The following is an 18814-nucleotide window of genomic DNA, read 5'->3' as shown; positions in this document are numbered from 1 at the left end:
TATGATTCTATGATTCTTTTACTGCTAATACTTTTTACCCAAGGAAAGAGTTTTACTTGTAACAGAGTATTTCTGCACTGTTGTATTTGTATTTGTCTGCTGTACTGATGCTGTGTTGTAAAAGATCTGAGTATGTTTGATGGGTTCATTTTAATGAACGATTCATTAAACCTTTGGAGAAGTTTCACTCCCTCTGCAACACTCGACTCTTATTGGTTAAAAGCAAAGTGGAGGGTCATAAATAAACACAAGCTTTAGCTGCACTTCCTGTAAGAGGTTTAATGTGTTTCACCGTGGAGCTGGCTGACTCTCTAATTGTTGTAGTTATTATGAAAAACTATGTTTATTTTCTATGAATATAAATCTTGATTAACCACAAACATTTTCTTCCCAACTCAGTAACATGTCACCGCATTAAAAAGCATTTTATTCAAAATTTATTTCCATTCATGCAGAGAGCAGAGAGAATAAAACAATGTTTTGTCCAAAGGCACAAGTCAGCAAACTTTTAACGTCTGATCCCACCGTCCCAATACTTTAGCGCAGACAGTATCTCACATTATTGAGTCATCATAGATGTCGAGAATTTGAAACATGAAAAAGAAAATCATCATGATGGCCCGAGTGTTCAACACACTCCGAGAGAGTCCGTAGTGTTTTGTTCTTCTGGTGGCTTCTGTTTGCTTTCAGCTTCTCGTCAGACGTTCATTGACAGCATCAGGAACTGCGAGGCAAAGAGAAAATAAAGCAAAATAAATTGCAATAAAATCAAGTCCCAGAACATCACAAGCTAAATTCTGCCAAAATAAAGCACGTGGTCAGAAAGACAATCACAGGATAAATCCCACCCATCTGGCACACCAGGTGTGGTAAAACAAACTGATTAAAGGATGCGGTTTTACCTGCATCATGGTCATGTTCACACGTCCCCTCTTGAATTTGTCCATAGCCTGGAAAGCTCCTGGTTAAGAGCGAGAGAGTTCCAGTCAGGCGTTACTGTAGTTACTGTAAACCTAGTGGAGGATTCTACTTTACCATCGTTTACGTACTGAACATGCTCTCCAGACGGACGATGCAGGTGAGGTAGTCGTCGAAGTCGATGTCGTAGTTGCCGTCAGCAAACCTCAAGCCGACCAGCTGCAGGAGCTTGTTGTCCAGCTGCATGCCTTCATGGGAACAAAGCAGCACCATTAGCCCTCAGACCCAAATACACAAGATTTACTAACTACCACTAAATAATTCCCATATTTTTATTGGTTCTAGTGCCATTGCTGCTACTACCACTATGAGCTGGTGCAATACTACTTTTTATCCCTTTTACTATCACTAATACAGCCTCTATTAATGCTAGAACAAATACCTCTACTACTTTTACCACCACTTCAACTAATAATATTAATATAAATAATAATAAAAGGAAATTGAACTGCTTCGTGTGTGTGGAAAATACATGGGAAATGGGTTTTACGGTATGTTTCAACACAGCAACAATTGGCGTATTCTATATAAAGTATACAGTATTTCACAATAGAATATATCACATATATATTTTATTCTCTTCAAGACGGTTCAGCTTTGATCTTGCAAACAAACATTTCATTTGACAAGAAGAATTAACTTCCACTTACTGGCTTTTTCTGGCTCTTTCAACTGCATCTCATGGTCTTCCTTAGTGGTTAGAGTTTCACTCCGTCCACTGAGGAAGACTGTGAGATGTTGTTCAAAAGTTCCGGAAAAAGTTAGCGAGTGGATCTTAATTTAAGTGTCTTTTTTCTGTCAAATTGAATATATTTTACTGTGAAATCTACACACGATGTGTTAAATAAATGCCAATGTATTACACGTAAAACATTTAAACATGAAAATCATCCGAAAATAAATGTCTGCCAAGAAATATAAAATGACAATTTCAAATGTAAAGTAAATAAAGTGTGTTAATAGTTTAAACAGCGTGCAGTCGGCTCTCACCTGCAGCCTTGAGAGCGATACGAAGCTCGTAGGACGACATCTTCCCTGAGCGGTCTGTGTCAAAGGACAAGAAGAGCATCTGCAACGACAGAAGTTCACCTTTAACAGCCTCGACCAAAACCTCTACTTTACTGACTGTTTCCATGTTCTGCTGCTGTATACTTCCACTCCCGTACATCTCGGAGACAAATCTTTTCGGACTCACTCCAGAGGAGGACAGACTGTTACGTCAAAAACCGAGGTTACTTTTTAGTTGGAAACCTTTTTTAAGGCCGAGCTGTAATAATAATCATCATGTCATTTTATGATGAAATGACATGAAATGTTTGACCACTGCAGCTGTACTGTTGGTGTCTTGTAAACCCATGAAAATAAAACAAAATCAATCAATCAATCATATAAAATAAATCATTAGCTCCACCTTTACCAGCTTCAATATTAAATCGATGAACACATGAATGCATCAATACTTATAATCCAATAATATCATATATTCTGAAATGGGCCATTCTGCATAATGAATCATTTTACCTTTTGGTACTTCAGGTATATTTTGATGCTTATTACTTTACTACTTTTACTTAAGTAAAAGATCTGAGTACTTCCTCTTCAGCCAGAGCTTATTTACAGTTTTACCACATAAATCAACACATACAATCCACTTCTTCATCTTTTCCCAGAAGACCTTAAACTCTTGGAACTCCAGCTTCCCTGTGTTGTCCATCTGGTTCACTGTCAAGGAAGAAACGTCTAAAAAGCATCGTGGTTGTCAGCTAATCCTTTTTCTTAAAATCATGCTGTTCTTGTCTCCTCCCTCTAATCTCCAAGTCAAGTCGAGTGAGCAGGAGAAGAGAGTCGCTCAGTAATGTGGAAGGATACGTCCATCAGGTTGATGATACTGTGGCAGGTGCTGAGACTCAGGCCTTCAAATTTGATCTCTTTTCCTGAAGACAAAACAGATAAAACAGTGGAACATCGTTCAACAAAATAATTCAATAATATCGAGGTAAACTCGCGGTATTTACTTTGTTAGGAAAGACAATATATCATTTTGACACATTAGCATATTAGGCCGTAAACTAGAGTTCAAAAGAAACCAGCAACCGAGCAGCACTTCTCTAAGGTGACTAATCTAAGCATTACATCTGGATTGTTTACGAAATCTAGTTTTTTACAGGGCTTATGTGCCAAACTATTTATTGTCCGGGAGTATTGACTTCCTGGAGTCTCCACTGGTTGCCAAGAAATAGCCCAGCAACCCTGGTAAGTAAGTAAGCAAATTTTGTTTCCAGTCTTTGTGCTAAGCTAAGCTAACCGGCCTCTGAGCCTTATAGATATCATCTGTGTAGTTATGATAACAGATAAGATGATGACAGGGGTGGAAGTATATGAATACCAAATAGAGGAGGTTCACGAATGGACCCCTGTGGGACTCCATACAGCACGTCAAATTTACCCTCTTATGATGTTTGTGCTACAAATAGCATCAGTAAAAAGGTTTTACAAAAGGAAGGTTCACTAAAATCAAACCAGAGAGAAAAAAAGAAATTAAACTAAAGTGAGTAACTGACAAAAAGACATCAAAATATCTATAATTCACTTACGTCTGCTGAGAACGCCGTTCAACATCTGCTGGAGCTCTCTGACGGAGATAGCCTCGTCCTGGAGACGCACCAGGATTGAAAAGAAAACTTTAAATTCATACATACTGATGCAGAATACGGTGAACACCCGCTGAACTGGGAATAATGTGGAATAAAAGTCATCTACAAATCTGCAATGTATGAAACCCCTATCAAGTTCACAGTGTTTATACTTAAATTCACATTTTTCTCTACGTTGAAAACATGTTTTGACCCGTGGGTTTAAAAAAAAGATCATTCAAATCCTACATACTGAGCCAAGAGAGGCTTGTCTGAGATCTGCTACACCAAAGTAATGAGAAAACGTCTTATGAAGAAATTAAATGTGGACTGATGTTTTCTTACCGCACCAGCCAGCTGTTCAAACAGCCTCCTCAGGCCTTTCTCCTCGTCTGATTCCTCCTCTGGGGGGCTGGGCATGGGCGGCTGGTGGAAACAACACAGCATCAGTACAGCAGACAAGCAGCCAGGACTGTTTGATTGATTGATTATCAATTCCTGGGTGATCTACTTACATCTGGGAGGTCAGCATCAACTTTGCTCCCCATCTCCCTGTGGAAGAGAACCACATGTTGTGATAAAAATCCAAAGAATAGATGCTTTGTGCTGACATTTCATATTTTAGTTTTTCATTTTTTAACAATTATTCAGTGTTACCCAAAGAACTTTACTCTCATCAGGTTGGAAAAGCCACTGAAGCTGCATTTAGACCAACATGGGATGCTTCCACTCTCTATTAAACCCATACAGATTAAGTCATTCTGAGGCCTTAAATTCAGTTTTGGTCTCAGTTTTTTGGGGGTTCATTATTTTAAATTCTCCTTGGGTTTTAAATAGCATTGACTTTTGGTTTGCACTCACAGAGCTCCGGCCTTCCCCTCAGAGAAGATCCTGATGAGGAAGTCGGCCTCATGGTGGGGCTGGAAGGTGGTCGGGACCAACATGTATTTCCCAGGAGGCAGCGTGAAGCGCTCCGACACCTCCCGCATGTTGATGTAGGTCTTGCTGCGAGCCTTGGATGCGTGGTAGCGGAAGAAATCTTTCCCCGCTTGGTCCTCGTTATCTGGAGCCTGAGCGGACAGGAGATTAATTCAACCCGCTCTAACTGGGCAAAATATGCTAAATAACACATAAGTACACATATTAAGTAGGAAAGTTAGCGTGACAGAAGTACGATTCTGATCATTTGAAAAGTAGGTCCATTTAGAAGCTTTGGATCCAGATCAAGTGATATGATCCAAAGCTCCTGAACTGCTACATGAACCTTGAGGTGAAGTTGTTTTGTCGACTGCTGTTTCCAAGGTCAAGAATTAAGTTTGGACCTCAATAGGAAATAGGCACAGCTAACTTTTTATTTTTATTTTCAGAGCTGGTATTTAATATATGGCTAATAATGTCTATTTCTTGAAAATGCCCACTTAACCTATAGAGTTCAGGCGTATAGTTAACATGTGCATCGATAAAACTCTGAAGCTGTTACAGGGCCTCATTACTAGAAACACAGGCATAGTTCAGATAATAACTATAGACAGATAATACAAAATATGAATCATTTAAATATAGTTGCTCTCACAGCTTTCTAATCCATCCATCACCACATGTTGTTAATAAGTTGTTTTCCACGTTTTGATGATTCTGTTTTGAGTCAAATCTTTCCTGTAAAGTTCAAACTGTCTTTGATAAAGACACAAGGATCAATATGAGGCCCCTTATTCCCCCTAAGATCATTAAAAAAGTCCAGTTTTATGCTGATGATATGATGATATGTCATGATTGATCTCAATGAGACCTCCTGACAAGCTTAACTAACTACGTAATTATAATGATATGAACATATAGATTATTAAAGTATTAAAATATAAGAATACAGTACTTTTATTTAGTGTATTCTATTACACCAATTAGTCCATTTTAGTAGAAGAGTCCTGTCCCACAGTTTGCGACACTCTGTTCTGATGAGTTGCTTTATACAGAATAAAAGTGACACCATTAAGAGTCTGAGGCTGTTTGGTTTCTTTCTGACCTCGTACACCGTGAAGCCGATGGTCTCCAGGTCCAGGCCTTCCTTCCTCAGCTTTCGTCTGTTCTTCTGCATCAGAGCGATCACTACGCTGCACACGTCGTCATCGTCATCGGCGTCCTCCAGCTGCAGCATGAATTGCGGGTTGGTCCAAAATGTGTCTGAGGGTCGAAGATGCAGAGCTTTAGAGGGCAGTTTGGGATGTGAACACCAAACTAAATAAATCTCATTCAACCATCTCAAACGTTGCCAGCACACCAGACTCGTTTATTCTGCAGTGAATGTTAAAATCTCTAAATATGTGTTGGAAGATTGTTTCCTTCTCAGAGCTGGTGGTCTCACCGATGTAGTTCCTGCAGCCTCCAGCGGTGGAGCCACGGATCCAGTTTCCCTCAAACATGCTGACCTCCCAGTGGCGCTTTGTGCTGTCGGTCAGGTCGTCAGGGGTCATGTTGCAGATCTCCACTTTGTCGTAGTTCCTCTTGAAGTCCTCAAACTCCATCCTGGAGTCACAAACACAATCACTGTCATCTCCAACAAAAGTTCAGCTTTGCCGCATATGTGCTCAAAACACAGAGTTTAATCATAAAGCAGAACAATGTTCAAAAGGCAACAGAATAAAGCAGATCTGACTGTGTTCATGAGGTCGAAAGATGATTCATGGCCTCTATCACTTTAAGAAACCTCATGTGACCCCCGTCTGTATGTGAATCAGCCTCACATGGGGTCCAGACCCACAGGTTGAGAAACCCTGCTGCACAGGCTCTTTGCTTTAAATTACTGCTTTAGCTAATTTAGCAAATGTAGCATTAAATGGTTTTCTTAATCTTTAGTTTGGACCAAATTCATCACATGAACTCACCAGAATTCACCGTCCTCTGTTGAATTCTGCAGGATGCGATTTTTATCTGCTTTGTCAACGTAACTCCACTCTCTGGACCTGAAACAGACAAAACAATCTTTACACTTTACATCTTAAATCTGTTGGAAATCGCATTTGGATTTTTAGCACTAATACAGATCCTCAAAAATTACTAATCAAGCTGCTTTGACGACCTGTGGCCACTAGATGTCGCTGCACGACGTGAGCGTCTCAAATCAAAGAGTCAATTAGGGAAAGAAGACTAAAACAAAGTAACAGAAAAGCAGAAATAAGACTTTAGGTACCCCTTTCAAGATGAAAACAGGGAAACACACAGTCAATTTACTTTTACTTAATTTATTTACTTGTAAATGTATTCTGATCTGCTTTTCCTGGTACTGTGTTCTAGATTGAATGAAATAATTGACTGAACGGATGATACGCGGACTCGAAACAACTACAGAGATGTAAAATGCTCACAGAGAGGCACGAAACCACGACGTAAAGATGCAAAACGACTACAGAGAGATGAACAAAGAGGCCGTTTGTAGTTTTGTGTCTCTCTGGACTCATATAAAGGAGGGACGAGGGGTCTTGTGTATGTCTATTCCCAGGAGCCCGTTGTCTCATAATTTGTCCACGTGCAGACTTTGAGAATTTAGCTTCACATGTCTTGTGTATCTTGGAGGCGGCGTCGTCCTTTATGCTTACTTGTCACTCCAGGGACCATTCCACTCGACCTGACCCCACGGGTTTCTGACTCGGATCAGCTGGATCGTATTACCTCTATAATTCACCTGAAAATCAGACAAATGTCTTCAGTGTTACAGACTTTGCTTACGGCTTATTTTCTTACTTTGTTATTTATTCCTATTATTACAAATTAAGTACAAATCTTTCACTTTTAACTCCTTTAACTATTTTTTTTTTTAACTGTTTTTTGTTTCTTTAAAAACCTTTTTTCAAGAAGTTCAAGTCGAAAAACAAAAACACAGGTAAATGCAGGAAAATGAGCTCAGCAGCAGCAGTGACAAGAATTGAAATGAACTTCATAAATCTGTATTTGAGGTTCTTTGTGCCAAACTAAATAAAGGTTTCCTATCATTTTCCCTCATCACTATAAATAGGTCTGCAGTGCTGATACTGGTTCCAGTCAGAAATACATGAAACCAGGTGCCAGCTGTTTTCTTACCTCCTCCAGGCCTGTGATGGAGTATGCATGTCCCTTCACCAGGCCGGTGGTCGTCTTGGCCTCAGACTCAGCAGAGCTGGTGATCTGCAGAAAACCAAAACACCCAGAGAGGTTTAAAACAGAAGAGCTCGACTGGAGGAGGTGGAGGTAATAATAATTAAATGGTATCAACAAGAACTTTACATCAATAGAGCATCCCATCATGGAGCCTCTGTCCAGAGCCTTCTTCATGATCTTGAACAGGTTGTTTGGAGAGTTCTTGGTTTCATATACTTCCCCCACACCACCGGTAAAATCCTCCATGGCCTCCATTGTGCTGCCGCCCTTCAGGGACTCGTAGCTGCCGTGCAGCCTAAAACAAAGAGGAGGACACGTCGCAGTGGTTAACATGGATTTAACAAAGCGATAAAGTCAGAAGCCAAACTTAAAGATTTATAACTTAACTAACTAACTTAAAGGTTTGTAAAGCTGTCACATTTGAAGAATTTTAAGATGGTGGTCTTGCCATGGATCTTCATAAACCCTGATCCTGTTGTTGGTCTTTCCTCTGGCACCACTGTCAGGCCAAACATCAGCTTTTACACAGTCACAGCTCGGAGCGTACAGCCATGCGAGCGGCTCTGTGAGGCTGCTCAGGAGCACAGAAGCTAAATGCTAATGTCCACATGCTAACATGCGCACTATGATTGAATGATAATGCTAACATGCTGATGTTTAGCCGTTATGATGTTTACCACGTTCACCATCTTACTGTAGTGTGTTAGCATGCTAACATTAGCTAATTAACACTAAACACAAAGAACAGCTGAGGCTGATGGGAAGTTTTGCAGGTTTTTGGTCACAACCTGAAGTAACGAACAAATTACAACTTTTAGCTGACGGAGCAAAAGGGAAGATGAAGTGATCACACTTCATCCTGAGGGGGACGTGAACGTCTGCCCGACATTTTGACGGTAATCCGTCCAACAGTTGTTGAGACATTTCTCTCTAAACCACGTTTATGCTCCCCAGAGGATGACCCTTTTCCCAATTTGCATACTTTCAGCCATGAAACATGAACCCTATTCATTTTAAAGGTCCTTTCATTCAGTTCCACTGTAAAGAACTAAGATCTGCAAAGCCATGAGCTTGTTCTTGATTATAGGTACACTGTGGAGGTGAAGTGTTTTATGTTCATCACCTGTTTACGCAGGAGATATAAAGTTTTAAGATGTAAAGAGTTGTTACTTGGCGTAGGCTTTCTCCAGCAGGGCGCTCCAGAACTCGTTGTTGGAGGCGGAGTGAAGCATGATGAGTTGGTTTCTCACCGACGGCAGCCTGTCGTCCACCACAATGTCCAGCCATCTGTTGTGCTGCCAGAACTACAGGAGCAGCAGAGAATATTGTCAGAAAACACCTGGCTGGTCATTCTCCGCCTACAGCTCAGTGTTTATTATCTGGAACATACGGACGTTTAGTTAGCTTCACTTCCATTCTGTGAAGAGACAAAAATGTCCTTCTAGTTGTGAAATGGTTCTATTTTGTGAATTTTGTTATTTTGGCTCATCTGTGAGCTAAAGTTGAGTGTGATAGGCCGAGACACCTGTCAATCAAGCTCCCAGAAATCTTCCACAATATGTCTGTAGTCTTATTAAAACATGCCTTTATGTTTTGAGAGAGAATTCAGTCTTTTTGATTAAGCAGTTTTTTTGTAGCCAGAATCTAACAGCTGTTAGAGGAAGTGAAGCTCATGGCAACATATTTTGGATTATTCGTAATTTGGGAGGAGGCCCACTGTGTAAGCCTACAGTTTGTTGACCTCTCTTGTCTGTTTTTTATGATCAATTTCAGTTCATTTGATTTGTGCACCACCGCCTCTCATCCAGAGCCAGGGGGGAGAGACTCCAGCCCCTCGCAACCCTGCAAAGGATGACAGGGTGGAGCTCATGGATGGATGGATGGTTAATTTACTTTATTAAAGGGGTTTTGACCACTAAATGTACAGCGCTTAACAAATGTATTAGACCCCCACCCAGTGTAAGGTGTCGCTGCCCTAAATGAACAGTATTGCTGATGACCAAAATATTTGATGTCTCTGTAATGGTTAATCCACCAGTATGTGCAAGCCAAGCTCTTTAATCAAAATGATCTTTAATGCTAAAATATAATTATTGTTGTTATCCATGAATTCTCAAATTTGCTGTTTTACAAAAAAGCAGAAAAAAAATAGTAAAGCACATTATTATTTTTTTGATTGAGATGCCAAATCACAGTTATTTACTTGCATTCCTGAACAGAAACATTTGTTTTGTGGTTGTAAGAATGCAAGCTGTCATCAGGGCCAAAGGAGGTCGTACAAAATATTAAGATGTTTGGTTAATATATGTGAATAAGGACTATTTAGTTGTTCCAGTTTGATATTTGCCTAATAAATAACAATACAATTTTTAGTTTGAAACAAGTTTTTGACAGATTTCTAAAATATGTGTGTTTTCTCTTATTTATGACAGGTGGTCTAATAGATTTGTTAAGCGCTGTAAATGCACACTTTATGCCGCAGACTCTACATAGTTATTCCCCTCCATTCTGCATTCATCTGTGTGGTTTATTTGTGTCTTTCTGAGACTGAAATGTCTGAAAAGGACCAGAGAGACCACATGAGACTCAGTCAAAGAGACGCATGTCAGCCAATAAACCATCTCTGCTCAGACGCCTCATCCGTCAGCAGCCAATCAGCCGGCGGTGTACCTGGAAGTGAAAGATGCCGGCGTATCTGTGGTCGAAGTCCTGGTCGTGGGGGACGACTCGGGCCAGGGCGTCTTTTTTGAGGGTCAAGGATGCAATGGCTGCCAGGAGCCAGCAGTCCCCTGTGGTGACAAACAGGTGCATCATGGGTAATGAGTGACATATGTGTATATGAAAAGACACAAAATGACAGATAAGTTAGTACCAACCGAGCTGTCCTTGGCAAATGTCTGTCCTGTCTGCATTGCCAACAATGAACTTTGGGTTCTCGGAGAGCTCCTGTAGAACGGGCCAGAAACAGGAAAAGAACAGGTTGGTTTATTACAAAAAAACACAAATGACAGTTGAGAGGTGACACAGGTGCCTTTGATAGGTGTGTTCACATTCCAGGCATATTAATCAGCCTGAAATCCAGCTCACTGTAACACAGAAAACACACCAAACGCAGGCAGCTGAAGCATTTACTCTGAAGGAACGCCCAAGAGAGAAATGTGCTGTCATTGTACCGAACATGAGTGGTGACTTTTCCCCAGTTTACTTAGGCCAGGTCCGTGCTGAAGGTATGTCAGCAGGTAAAGATGCTGTAAATGAGCTTAAAAGAGGTATAAGAGACGATGCTTAAAAACAAAACAAGCAAGAACATCATGTAGCTTTAAGGATTTCATGAAAAAGGCAGCGAAAGCTTCCACACCTGCTGTCTTAATCTGAAGCTGATCAGCTAAAACCATCAAGTCAAGCCTCTGAGCGGCTGCAGAGTGTCTCTCAGCAGTTTTACTGGAGATAACGTTGAGGCGTGTGGGGATAAAGTGTGTGTACAGAGCTCAGAGTGAGGAAACTGCCCCTGCACTCAGCTCTATTGACACTGTTTTCTTGCAGAACTGGTTTTGCAGCTACGGCTGGATAAATTACTAATTGCTCTTTTTTTTTGGTATAAAAAGCAATAAAAACAACTTCAAATCAACTTTCACTTTATTAATTCAAAGACATGATATATATAATTATTGACTCTCTGTCTGTTAATGCTGCCAACACACAGTCACACACACAGTCAACTGCCATAGACAGAACTGGTGCAGCAATTTATGGGTTTTCATTCATTTTGTTTCAGAGCCTATTAGAATAGTAAATGTGACCAGTTTTATCTCTAAAAACAACGAGAATATCAAAGCAAGCGTTGACCCATCATCATCAGACCGACAGTCCACCTACAAACCTCAACACTTACTTCATTCAACACTTCAAAAACTGAATTTAAGTCGATTCCGAGACCACGTTCGACCTTAAGAGGACATCGTTTGAGACGTTTGGACACTTTTCTGGCACAACTTGTTCAGTTGTCTGGATGCTGCTCTGACTAGAGACATCAGCCAAGCCTCCTAAAACTTGAAATCTAAAATCTAAAATGTGCCTACATACCTTGGGCCTCTTCCATTCAATCTGCACTGGAACACTCTGGCTGAAGAAGAGCGAGGAGTCGACGGCAGGGAAGTCCGGGTCCTCAAACAGGACCCCCTTCTGCAGACATTCGTGCCTCAGCTCCTCGAACGACTTCCCATCCGACTGCGTGTCCTCGGCCTTGATGGAGCCGGAGCCCCTGCCGGACAAAGTGGACTGAAGAGGCATCTTCTTCGGGGGGGAGAGCCTCAGTGAGCGGAGACAGAGACGGAGAGGTGGTGTGAGATGGAGCGAGTCTCCTGCTGTGTGTTTGATGCAGGGACGAGCCTGTCAGGTCGGTAGGGCTGGCAGGTACACACCCTCCAGACAGAAACTGGTTTGTCCTCCCGAGGCGTTGGACCTCGCCCCTGCTGACTCTCTCTCACCCTCCTGTTTCTTATCTCTCTCTCTCTCGTTGGGCTTGGCCTGCAGGAAACAGTAAGAATATTCAGTCCTGATGGTTTGGCAGAAGTGCTGTTCTCATCCAAATCTCTAAATGGGGGCTTTGTGTTGCAAGTCGAAGGACCGCAGAAGTGTTTTTATGTACTGGGGGGCACTGCCTCACTGTCACTGTTGAAGGTTCTGGGTTTGAACCTTTCTGTGTGGGTCCTGCGTGTTCTCTGTGTCCCCCACCTCTCGTCCAACGTCAGCTGGACAGTGGTGGAAGAAGTATTCAGATCTTTTACTTCAGTAAAAGTACACAAGTATTAGCAACAAAATGTACTGAAAGTATCAAAAGTAATAGGCAGCCCCCGTCAGTGTTATATTACTTTATGTATTAATATGTGAGCAGCTTTTTAATGTTGCTTCCAATGTATGATTTTAAAAGAGTCTTTGTGTGTTTTCTGTGTACGACATAACTAGTAACAGTCAGATAAATGTAGCGCAGTAAGAGTACAGTAGAAGTACAGAGTTGTGATTGTAGTACAGTACTTGAGTAAATGTACGTAGTTACTCTCCACCACCGCGGCTGGGATCAGATCCAGCCCACCAGCGACCAGCAGGTACAGCTAATGGATGGACCATAAATTGCCCCCCCCCCCCCCCCCGTCCCTCTCATCAAAACACGAGAGAGACAGACAGCAGTGCAGACGGAGTCGGGGTGTGCCAACATGGTCCCTGCTGCACCCTGCCACCCACTCGGTCCTCCAGGCTGCACTGACATCCACATTCCTGCTGCACAGCCGCTGGATTCCTCACATAACTTAAGATGTGTTGTGCTGTGAGGTTACCGCTTGTGAGGGCTTGCTTGCTCTCAGGTGTTTTCGCAGTGCTTTTGTTTGGATGCTATGTGCCGTTGATTGAATCTAAATTAGAAACACAAACGTCCTGCTGGGTGAAGGGGGTGAGCAGCATCCTCCACCTGGATGCGTGGTGCACTAGATGGCCGAAGTACTCCGATGTTGCTTCATGATCATGTGTGGAGGCTGTAGATTGTGGCGCTGCTGTTGAACTGTTTCGCGTTACACTGACAGGAGTTTATATTATTCTGTCCCTCCAGTTTATCTCAATGAGGGAAGGCTAATTAGCAAGGACAACAACGCCCCCTGCAGGGCCCTCAGCAAACACCTGCACAGGCAGACTACCAGCTGTACAGAGCTGCAGGCAGGCGTCCCAACCTCCACCTCCTCCAGGCTGGGAGGGGAAGGAGGGGAGGGGAGGCTAAGGATTGCTGGTTTGATCCTTGCATGGAGTGTAAGTGTTCTGTTTTTTTTGTTATACATGATCTCGATCAGTAGTTCCCTCTTGTTCATCATCCTGCTCGAACACCAACTTTCCAGCAGGTGATGAGACAAAGCATTTATCAAACAAACCAAAAAAAACAGCTGACCCACATTTAAAGTTTTGCTGATGTGTTTAAAGTCCTGTCAATCCAGTCCGATACGTCCGGTTTAATGGCATCTGTACAATTCCCCCCCCGGGGATCAATAAACTATTTCTGATTCCTGATTTCTGATTCGGATGAGGGTGTTTTATATGCAGTGAAGTAGAATCACAACACACAAGATGAGGCCCAGCATTACAACAGAGGCTCAAAGCAGCATGTTACATGTGACACAATAAAGAAAAAGGAACTGGCTGAAGCGTTACTTCAAATAGATTCTGTTATTTATTCCTGGTTTTTGGCTACAGGAGGGAACAAAAGTTTACTGACAAACATAAAAAGACAACTTCCAGGCTGGATTTATGAATGAAATATTCAAAACTAAAAAAAAAAAAAAAAAAAAAACCTCAATCACACTCTGAATGTATGAAAACAATCCAGAAATATCAAATCAGTTCCTCTGTCAGTATTTTTAGCCCTCATTTAGAATAACCTGGATGGAACTCTTCATAGCCAAAATATTACAAAAATACAGTATATTTACACTTTTTAAGCATTGCACAGTTAATGCCACTCACAGAACAGTGTGAAAAATACAGGTTTGATTCTTAGAAATGTCCTCAAAAAGGCAATTTATACTTTCAGAGACAAACCAGCAGCATTCACTGCTGATGTGAGAAGAAACAACCACTTCCTGTTCTGGTGTTTGAAACTTCTCATGGCCACTCGTCAGCTTTTGAATTCGACCTTTGGGACCTCTTAATACACTCTGAACTCTATGGGAATCAATACAACACATATTTTCTGTGTTCTTCGTGTAGATGTGAATTTGTCCGACAATAGCAAACAGATTTAGAGCTGCATGCTATCATCACTAACACCGAGTATCAGGATCGTATTCTCTGTGTATGCAATGCATTTGTTTATTTTATCCAACAGGAACAATATTTTCCAACAGTGACATTTTATATGCTGCTTTTATAGTTCATAAAACTTGTGCATGACAGCGGAGTAAACAGTTTTCAACCACCAAGGCACCGAACCCAGAACTTTACACTTTTTAAATCATCAGGTACATGAGAAACTGAGGAATTCTTTAATACTGACATCAAGTGAAGACGCTTTGGTAATTACAAAATACCACCAATGACAAATGATAACATCTCTATAATTGAATATCTAAGCCAGTTTTTTTAACCTTGCTTCTTTTCTATGCCAAGAACTAATGAGGAAAACAAAAATCTGACGGTGACGTTGAACCTCTCAGTGGTTGACAGTCTGACTGGTGACCACATCTTCAAACAAACATCTGGAGATATTCCAGCTCTCCTCCCAAACACAAACACAAAACCCAGACGGCCGCAGCTACTGTTCCGCTTTCTCTTGTGCAGTTCCTGTCACCAGCAGCAGGTTGCAGGCCATGAACTGGACGTTCAGCACGTTGCTGGTGTTTCCAGTGTACAGTCCCACCAGTTCACTGGACGAGCCGTCGGCTGGCGTCCCGCCGTGGGAGTTCCGGATGTCCCACACCCGGACCGAGTTGTCCATAGACGACGACGCCACCAGGCTGCTGTCCGGGCTGAAAGACAGGCTGGTGACGCTGTCCGTGTGTCCCCGCAGGTCTTTGAACAACGACCCTGATGCCAAGTCCCACAGCTTCACCCTCTGGTCCTCGCCGGCGGACGCCAGGTACTTCCCGTTAGGCGAGAAAGCGAGTGACAGCACCGGGCCACGGTGGCCGGTGAAGAGACGAACAGACGCCCCCTGCTGGGTGCTCCACAACCGGACAGTCTTGTCTGTAGAGCCGGTGGCCAGGTAGTTGGAGTTGGGGTGGAATTTGACACAGTCGACGTCGGCAAGATGCCCGGCGTAGAGCCGCAGCGGGTAGGTGCGGGAGAACGTCCAGAGACGGGCCGTGCGGTCGTGGGAGCCGCTGGCAAAGTAAAGGCTGCAGGGGCTGACGTCCACGTCCCACACCGGGTAGGCGTGGCCCTGGTAGAGCGCCGTGTTGGTGAAGCTACCCAGGTCCCAGTAGCGGATGGTTGTGTCCTCAGAGCAGGAGAGCAGGCCGGAGCTGTCGGTCAGGAAGGCGGTGCGAAACACCGGGCCGCTGTGACCTCGCAGCGTCTTTATCTCGCTGCCGGAGCCGTCTTCTTCATCCACCTGACGAGAAGCAATGGAAAGATGTGACACCTGACATATATGAAATGGAAACATTGCTGCTGATCAAACTAAATAAGCAATATTATGATATTACTTTGGGCTCAATTAACAAGACATGGACATTCTCCATTAACTGAATCTCTTATCAAGTGTGTTGAAACAATTCGTCACGCTGTTGTTGGTCATTTACAGCAGCAAGAAAAAATGCCACATATTTGTGGGTCAGGCTTCTCAAATAAGAGGATTTGCTGCTTTTTGCCGTTTTATATAACTGTAAATTGAATATCTTTGCTGTTACTGTTTGAACCAGGGGGTCTTCACTACATGAATAAAACACGATTATCCCTTCAGTCAACTCACTTCCTCCTCCAGTACGTCACAGGCCAGGTGGATGAGCGACACGTCAGCCTGATGCGGTTTGGCCTTCAGCTTCCTGGCTCGGAGGCTCCACAGCTTCACCGTGGAGCTGTCAAAGCCAGCGGCCAGCAGCCGGCTGTCAGCCGAGACCTCGGCGGCGTTCAACATCTGCTCCGTGTGGTGGAAAGCGTAAAAACACACGGTGGTGAGCGTGGGAGGACCCTCACGGACTTTCTTGATGCAGTCCTGCAGAGCCTCCAGGGCCGCCTCACTCTGTGGGATCCCTGCAGGGACCTCCACTCCCTCCCCACCCTCTGCCCCATCCACTCCTGCCCAGGAGGAGGTGGAGTTTGGGGCGGCGGTCGCTCCGCTGGCCGTTCCATACAGCTGGTAATCTGTACGCCTCGAGGCGGTGACTTCCACCTGCAGGTGTGTGCTGAGGGCCCTGCAGAGGGTGCTGTTGTCCTCACTCTGCAGGTAACGCAGCAGGTAGCTGTAGGCCGGCTCCGTCAAGTGAACCACGTACTTGTGCTCCAGGAAAGCACTCAGCTTGGGGTTGGCTGCAACGTCCTGAGCGGTGAGAACATGGCGGAGCTGCTCTATGGTGGCACGCTGCTCGCTGTCCTGAAGAAAGGTGCTGTGGAAACGACTGTAAAAACCATCTACTGCCCCCTTCAGGCCGCAGTGCACCATGTCCAGGTGCAGGTAGACGAAGAGCGGGTAGAGAATGGTGCTCACCTCCTTCGCACAGGACATTTCTGTTTCTGATTTAGGGAAAATAAAAAGCATTCAGAGGGTTTTCTAATTAAAAATTAGCTGGTAACTATTGGTACGGCCACAGCACAACACAAAGCTGTGTTGGGATAAAGAATTCAGTGGTCGTGTCGCAGGAATGTGAACGTGATACCTGACAGAAAGGAGCGCAGCCTGGAGTACTGAGTCTCATACTGCTGTGGGTCAGACTGGCACGGTGCTGCAGAGACGATGTTGGCACAACCCGACTCTGTCTGCACTGCTCAGAGAACCAGAAGGAGGGAGGGAGGGAGGGAGAGGAGGAGGTAGAAGTGAAATATTCATAATGCAGCCCTTTCAGAGTGTTAAATATATTACAACAGAGTATTATTATTATTATTATGGAATGTGGCTGCTTACATGAACTCAATTTGAACTATTTCATAACATGTGGGGCAGTATTGGTATTTTTACTTTTTTATTATACAGGAGATTAAACCTGTGTGACGTGACAGACATCTGTCTCACTATCCTGTTAGCTTTGTTGCAGGACAAATTAAAACTTCACCATCACTCTTATTAGTACGCGGACTCACGTAAATCCCAGCATAGATTTGCACAAAGACTACAAAAGCAGGTTTTAATCAGCCACAACAAGTGAAAACACCTGTGTGGTTAAGTAGGGCCTTTAATGTATAATACAGCATCATATTATATAAGTTGATATGTTCTGTATGTAAAACCAAAGTAAGTAAGTACAATATCTCACTCTGACATGAAGTGTTGTCGTTCATGTGATGTGAAAGACAAATGTTTGTGCTGCAACACCTTCATCATCATCCTCATCCTGCTCACCTGTGAGGCTGGCAGCCATCTCCTCAGCTGACTGGAAGAGCTTGGCTCCTTTCAGGGAGCCATCAGTGTCTACATACTGTCTCCGCTTCAGGTACTGAGCCACGGCATACTGGATCTGCTCAGTGCGAACCCGCTTCATGACCTGAAAACAGAAAAAGTGTCACACACCTGGGACGTTTCAGAGAAGACACCTGCACATCACTTCCTCTCTCATTCTGTCAAACACAACGATCATCAATCACAGCAAGCTGTTTAAACTGAGTATTTACAAGTAGTCAAAGGACTGCAGGAGACGGTGCTGTTTGTTATAGAGTTTAAAATCCGGTTCACCATCTCCATGACAGTATTAACCCTCCTGTGCACAGCATCTTACCAGCAGCTAACTAGCTAGCAAAGAAGCAAGCTAATGTGTTTCCTAAGGCATTAAACATTGGCGACGTCCTTGCTGACAGTCTAAACACGAGAGTTAGCCTGAAACTAATGTGGAAGCCTGAAACAACTGGAGCAACGCATTAATCCGGTCTAAAAGCGGGCAGGTTTCCACTTCAGAGGAAGATGCCTGAACTGAGCTAACCGGCTAACTTAGCGCTAGTGGCAGTGGGCCTGGTGGCTCCAAACTTTTAGCGGGATTTATCCGGTTCCGTAGCACCACCCGTTGAAAATCGGCACTCACTGCATATCGTGCTGTGCTCTGCCCTCGGTTTCTGTATGCAAGTTGATGGAGTTTTAAGGCAACTCAGTTTCCAATTGAAGCTACGCCGCTGCCTGTCGTTGCCGCTCCATCGTGGTTTTCCGCCCCCCGGTCAGCCTCCATCAAATCATGCTAGGTTAGCTAGCTCGCCGCTTTCATCTCTGACGGGTAACAGCTATCGTTAATCTACTCGTGCTCCTGGCTTTCCCTTTATCATCACAAGGGTAAACACATCGACGATCTACTACCCACGTCTGGATAAATCTTTTCGTGCGCGGCGAAATTTGAACCAAACTCCACTGAAAAATGAAGGGAAACAAGCGCCAGTGGTCGCCAGAGACATATGAT

At 43.5% G+C, this 18814-nt stretch overlaps 2 protein-coding genes across 3 annotated transcripts; both read right to left on the bottom strand.

The window, feature by feature from the left end:
- Nucleotides 1–414: 414 nt before the first annotated feature.
- capn9 (calpain 9) lies at nucleotides 415–12115 on the bottom strand. 2 transcript variants are annotated; one of them, XM_070920049.1, is made up of 20 exons: nucleotides 11826–12114; nucleotides 10619–10688; nucleotides 10413–10531; nucleotides 8913–9046; nucleotides 7869–8037; nucleotides 7686–7769; nucleotides 7205–7290; nucleotides 6494–6571; nucleotides 5974–6134; nucleotides 5635–5792; nucleotides 4473–4681; nucleotides 4127–4163; nucleotides 3957–4037; nucleotides 3573–3630; nucleotides 2848–2912; nucleotides 2624–2692; nucleotides 1969–2047; nucleotides 1050–1166; nucleotides 903–961; nucleotides 415–724 (listed from the first exon to the last, which is right to left on the bottom strand). In XM_070920049.1, exons 1-20 carry the CDS (start codon nucleotides 12030–12032, stop codon nucleotides 698–700), a joined length of 2067 nt encoding a protein of 688 aa, XP_070776150.1. In that variant the 5' UTR covers nucleotides 12033–12114; the 3' UTR covers nucleotides 415–697. The 2 variants fall into 2 exon arrangements, with proteins under 2 accessions (XP_070776150.1, XP_070776142.1); XM_070920041.1 differs by having other exon boundaries at nucleotides 7686–8037; nucleotides 11826–12115.
- A 2225-nt stretch (nucleotides 12116–14340) lies between these two features.
- Nucleotides 14341–18651, bottom strand: taf5l (TAF5-like RNA polymerase II, p300/CBP-associated factor (PCAF)-associated factor). Its single transcript, XM_070920060.1, has 5 exons — nucleotides 18449–18651; nucleotides 17776–17917; nucleotides 17096–17200; nucleotides 16192–16952; nucleotides 14341–15831 (listed from the first exon to the last, which is right to left on the bottom strand). Exons 2-5 carry the CDS (start codon nucleotides 17912–17914, stop codon nucleotides 15034–15036), a joined length of 1803 nt encoding a protein of 600 aa, XP_070776161.1. The 5' UTR covers nucleotides 17915–17917; nucleotides 18449–18651; the 3' UTR covers nucleotides 14341–15033.
- Nucleotides 18652–18814: the final 163 nt, after the last annotated feature.

The sequence above is a fragment of the Enoplosus armatus genome, chromosome 2, assembly GCF_043641665.1.
Source record: "Enoplosus armatus isolate fEnoArm2 chromosome 2, fEnoArm2.hap1, whole genome shotgun sequence".
Classification (NCBI taxonomy): Eukaryota; Metazoa; Chordata; class Actinopteri; order Centrarchiformes; family Enoplosidae; genus Enoplosus; species Enoplosus armatus.
Note: the sequence above shows the minus strand (reverse complement) of the source record. Positions and strands in the feature narration are given on the sequence as shown.